Below are 6,000 nucleotides of genomic sequence, written 5' to 3'. Positions count from 1 at the left end.
CACCACCTAGCGTGCAGGCGTGAATTAGCAGAAGGCGATCAATCGTTTCGTGCTCGGTGTGAAAGCAACGTTCGCCGGCGATTCGCCTCGCTTTTTTCGCAATCGCGCTCAATGTGAAACGGACTTTACAGTAAAGACATTTATAATGTTACAAAAAAATTATGTCAAATAAATGCTATTTTTTTAACTTTCTGTTAATCTGTGAATCCTGAAAAATAAAGTGTATCACGGTTCCCACAAAAATATTCATCAGCACATCTGTTTTCAACATTGATGATAATCAGAAATGTTTCTCGAGCAGCAAATCAGCATATTAGAATGATTTCTGAAGATCACGTGACACTGAAATTAGAATGATTTCTGAAGATCATGTGACACTGAAGACTGGAGTAATGATGCTGAAAATACAGCTGCGCATCACAAAAAATAAATTACAGTTTATTTTTATTATAATAATATTGCACAATTTTTACTGTATTTTTGACCAAATAAATGCAGCCTTGGTGAGCAGAAGAGACGTATTTCATCAAAAAAATCTTACGAACCACAAACATTTGAACTGTAGTGTATGTTAGCATAATTAAGACAATTTGGAGGTCAAAATGTGCTTAGTTGTTATGACAGTGATCATGTGACACTGAAGACTGGAGTAATGATGCTGAAAATACAGCTGCGCATCACAGAAATAAATTACAGTTTAATATATATTCACATAGAAAACAGCTGTTTGAAATTATAATAATATTGCACAATTTTTACTGTATTTTTGACCAAATAAATGCAGCCTCTGTGAGCAGAAGAGACGTATTTCATCAAAAAAATCTTACGAACCACAAACATTTGAACTGTAGTGTATTTTAGCATAATTAACACAATTTGGAGGTCAAAATGTGCTTAGTTGTTATGACAGTGTCACAAAAGGTTCTAAAATAGACATTATTGTTTCTATGCTAAATATTTATTGTACAATTATTTGACTGTAATTCTGGAAACGTTGACAGTAGACCTCTTATCATGAGCCAGAATAAAAGACTGATAAATATAATTTGAGTAAAAATGGATAAAAATGTAATTTAATAATCAACAAATACTTGTTTCTGACTGTGTGATATATTCTAATGTAACCAGAGAACTCCAGTAGATTATATTTATTGATTAAATCTGAGTAATGAAAGTGATTTTGATAATTTTGAAAGCGTGTTTCAACTAATCCTGACTCCAGAGAGCAGCTTGCTTTGGTTCATTGCAAGAAATGAAACGCTCGCTTTTATGTTTTGATAAAAGGGAAACTGTGCTTGCTTCTGAGCCCATCTAAGATGCATCTTTTTCATCTAGTTTTTATATGATTTAGTTGAAGACAGCTGGACTTGTTCCAATGCAGACAATCATAATAGTTGCTTTTGACCGATTTCTGCCAAGATTTCTTCTAGTTCTGCTTTTATAAATAACTTGAAACAGAAACTACTTGTGCTGTAATAGCTCTTCACGAGTTGAACTTCGGACCTTTACTGCGTGACGTGTGTGATTACACAAGGTTTTGACTTCAGCATGAGTATTGATGTACATTCATGGAGCTCTATCTGATGTATAAAGCTTCGATTTTCCATGCAAGCCTAAATGCATGCATTTACTCCCTTTTATTTTCACTTAACGCATGTTATTGAGTTCCACTTGACTTTTGGGACGCTTGTTCCTCGTTAGAGATAGAGCACAGATTTTTGTGGTAGTATTTGAATCCACACTTCCTCAAATCTGGTTCTTGTTTCCAAACCGTACTTTACACTTTCCTTACTGTACTGTTCCAGCTGAATAGAGTGAATCATGTTCATGTGAGCAGATCCGCTCTGATTGTGCAGTCAGCAGGTTCAGGCTCTCAATGCAGCTCTGTGGCAACCCACAACAGGAGGAGAGACAATCAGAGAAGACAAAAGAAAAGTCCCATCAATCAAACGCTCCTCTGCTCTCCTAGAGGAGCTAGTGCTGTTTGCTAAGGCATGTACTTCTCGCACCCAAAACTTTGTATTGCAGGCGGAAACATCCAGAAGGCCTGTACTGAGACATGCATAAGGATCAGAAAAGCATAACGACTTTTGAGTTGGCTTTTTGACTTGGCAACACCCTAGTTACCAGTCCAAACGCCTTAGAAACCCCTTATAATTCTGGGAAAGTTGTCAGTCCAATTGTAACATGGTGGCAATGAGTTTTTCTCCAGAAAGCAATGTAAAAAAAAAAGCTGTGAAACCAATGTTACTCAGAAACTTGTTTTGGTGGTAAAATGGTGCATTTGGAGGTAATACGGTGTGTATGTTAATATAGTGTTTTTCGCCAAAAAGCACCACTCACATTTCCTTCAGAAGAGAGAAAATAAAAAATAAGCCAATGTAATTTAGAAACTTGTTTCGGTGGCAATATGGTGTCATTTCCATCCAATACTTGATATGAAATTGGTGAGAAGTAATCCATAATGTTTCTTGCTCAAGTGTCTATTGGTGTGTGATATTGACAAAATCGTTTCTCGATATTTTTGGAATATTTTTTTTCGATAACGATAATTAAAGTATATTTTACTGAGTGTGTTTTTGTGCTGGTGCTTTGGCTGGTTTGGGCCTGTCATGGATAAATAAATAAAACACTAAAACCACCAGTAGGTGGCGGCAAGTGCTTGACTTAATGAGTGATTAATTGAATCATTCATTCAAACGATTCATTCAAAACGGCTGATTCATTTAGAAACAAAGCAAGTGACTGTCTTTATAAATGGATCATTGAATCATTGACTCATATGATTCGTTCAAAAAGATTAATTCAGGAATGAAACACTGCAGTGTTGCTCTGTGATGCACAAATGTCCTGCTCTGGCTTTGCTTGGAACTATTTTTGTTGAAAAAAAAAAGCAGACTAAAACAGACTATTGTGTCTAAACTAGTAACTCAATATAAAATTAATACAAAATTTGCAATCACACTCACGCGCCAATATTTAGGAAAACGGCACTCTTGCTTGTTTGATATAACTCGTATCTCCTTTGGTCCTTTGGTCGTTGCTCTTTTCAGTTTTCTGTTGCATATGATTGGAATCATCTGCAGCAGACTTTAAAGCTTAGTTCATTTATCTCGCTCTCTTCCTTTAAAAATTTAATTCAGTCAATAGTACAAGACCATTGTACTTGTTTTTAGTTATCTGTTTGTTTTTATATGTTATTGTTTACAATTGTGTTATTTGTAACTTTATTATGTTTTTTATTGTATTGTACCTGCTTTTTATGCTGCCTCTTGGCCAGGTCGTCATTGTAAATGAGAAATGGTTCTCAACTGACTTACCTGGTTAAATAAAGGTTAATCTCATATCTTATAAATTTGAAAAACAAAAACCCATACAGGGATATTTTTGCTTTCATAACTTGAACTATAGGGGCATTCTGACTGCATTCTAATAGGCTTTTTATCATGTAGAGAATGCTTTTGTGAATGACTCTCAAGATGTGCGTTTCTTTTTGTTGCATATACTCATGCATACTCAATAATGTCAACATGCACATCGTTAAAACAACAATTATCATATTATTGTAGACAATAAATATCACACACCTACAAGTGTTCAGTCATATGTTTTTGTGTGTGTGTTTAGGAAGGAGTGCCCCGTCTCTCTGGGTATCTTTTCATTGCCGGGAAGTGATGTAATGAGCCCTGATCTGCACAGAGAAGCTGTGGAGACTCCAGGAACGGACACATGGAGATATAACAATCTCAGCCACCCTCGCTCCAACACCAGCCTCAAGGTGAGAAACGCGCCGGTTTACAGATTAATTACTTACGAGGAGTGAGAATCTTCAGGCACTTCACGATCCGATTCCAAAACGATTCTCTATCTACATTTTTTTCCTAATGAATTCTTCTGCTGTGCAAATACATCTTTACAACTTTACATTTTAACCAAAATTGCAGTTTCTATGCTTTTTGTTTATAGTTGGAATCTCTCTAAGTCAGTACTGCCATCTTAAAAATAGCTAGGGGTGTGAATCTTCACTGGTCACGAGACTTGTAGAAGCAAGATAAAATGACACGGTTGCTTAGAATAGTAAAACAGGGTTTTACTTGGGTTTCCGGTATAGTCTACAGCTTTAGTTGAAAGAGCTTTTTTAGAAATATTGATATGTAATGAAATGTGTCAATTCCCAGCCCTACTAGCGAGTGATCATGTCCTCATCCGAGCAGGCTGTTATCTGCTTCCCAGAAAGTGAACATGGGTTTGGGGGAATAAAGGCGATGACGACACCGTTAGTTTGCTTTGAGAGAGCTTCCCCCTCTGAATGGATCCGCACCGAACATATGTGACCCTGCAGCACAAAAGCAGTGTTAAGTCGCTGGGGTATATTTGTAGCAATAGCCAACAATACATTGTATGGGTCAAAATTATACATTTTTCTTTTATGCCAAAAATCATTAGGATATTAAGTAAAGATCATGTTCCATAAATTTCCTACCGTAAATATATCAAAACTTAATTTTTGATTAGTAATATGCATTGCTAAGAACTTCATTTGAACAACTTTAAAGATGATTTTCTCAATATTTAGATTTTTTTGCACGTGATTTTGATAATTTTGAAAGCGTGTTTCAACTAATCCTGACTCCAGAGAGCAGCTTGCTTTGGTTCATTGCAAGAAATGAAACGCTCGCTTTTATGTTTTGATAAAAGGGAAACTGTGCTTGCTTCTGAGCCCATCTAAGATGCATCTTTTTCATCTAGTTTTTATATGATTTAGTTGAAGACAGCTGGACTTGTTCCAATGCAGACAATCATAATAGTTGCTTTTGACCGATTTCTGCCAAGATTTCTTCTAGTTCTGCTTTTATAAATAACTTGAAACAGAAACTACTTGTGCTGTAATAGCTCTTCACGAGTTGAACTTCGGACCTTTACTGCGTGACGTGTGTGATTACACAAGGTTTTGACTTCAGCATGAGTATTGATGTACATTCATGGAGCTCTATCTGATGTATAAAGCTTCGATTTTCCATGCAAGCCTAAATGCATGCATTTACTCCCTTTTATTTTCACTTAACGCATGTTATTGAGTTCCACTTGACTTTTGGGACGCTTGTTCCTCGTTAGAGATAGAGCACAGATTTTTGTGGTAGTATTTGAATCCACACTTCCTCAAATCTGGTTCTTGTTTCCAAACCGTACTTTACACTTTCCTTACTGTACTGTTCCAGCTGAATAGAGTGAATCATGTTCATGTGAGCAGATCCGCTCTGATTGTGCAGTCAGCAGGTTCAGGCTCTCAATGCAGCTCTGTGGCAACCCACAACAGGAGGAGAGACAATCAGAGAAGACAAAAGAAAAGTCCCATCAATCAAACGCTCCTCTGCTCTCCTAGAGGAGCTAGTGCTGTTTGCTAAGGCATGTACTTCTCGCACCCAAAACTTTGTATTGCATCCGGAAACTAAAACAGACTATTGTGTCTAAACTAGTAACTCATATAAAATCAATACAAAATTTGCAATCACACTCACGCGCCAATATTTAGGAAAACGGCACTCTTGCTTGTTTGATATAACTCGTATCTCCTTTGGTCCTTTGGTCGTTGCTCTTTTCAGTTTTCTGTTGCATATGATTGGAATCATCTGCAGCAGACTTTAAAGCTTAGTTCATTTATCTCGCTCTCTTCCTTTAAAAATTTAATTCAGTCAATAGTACAAGACCATTGTACTTGTTTTTAGTTATCTGTTTGTTTTTATATGTTATTGTTTACAATTGTGTTATTTGTAACTTTATTATGTTTTTTATTGTATTGTACCTGCTTTTTATGCTGCCTCTTGGCCAGGTCGTCATTGTAAATGAGAAATGGTTCTCAACTGACTTACCTGGTTAAATAAAGGTTAATCTCATATCTTATAAATTTGAAAAACAAAAACCCATACAGGGATATTTTTGCTTTCATAACTTGAACTATAGGGGCATTCTGACTGCATTCTAATAGGCTTTTTATCATGT

The 6,000-nt window shown here is 36.2% G+C and overlaps 1 protein-coding gene across 5 annotated transcripts in view; it reads left to right on the top strand.

The window, feature by feature from the left end:
• LOC107693642 (C-Jun-amino-terminal kinase-interacting protein 4) overlaps positions 1-6,000 on the top strand; it is a 56,968-nt gene that overhangs the window by 19,187 nt on the left and 31,781 nt on the right. For all 5 annotated transcript variants that reach the window (XM_016493096.1, XM_016493097.1, XM_016493095.1 and 2 more), the window contains one exon: positions 3,628-3,778. In XM_016493096.1, coding sequence (XP_016348582.1) covers positions 3,628-3,778 — 151 coding nt within the window. The remainder of the gene's footprint in view (positions 1-3,627; positions 3,779-6,000) is intronic.

This window comes from Sinocyclocheilus anshuiensis, unplaced genomic scaffold, assembly GCF_001515605.1.
Source record: "Sinocyclocheilus anshuiensis isolate Anshui unplaced genomic scaffold, SAMN03320099.WGS_v1.1 scaffold546, whole genome shotgun sequence".
Taxonomy (NCBI): Eukaryota; Metazoa; Chordata; class Actinopteri; order Cypriniformes; family Cyprinidae; genus Sinocyclocheilus; species Sinocyclocheilus anshuiensis.
Note: the sequence above shows the minus strand (reverse complement) of the source record. Positions and strands in the feature narration are given on the sequence as shown.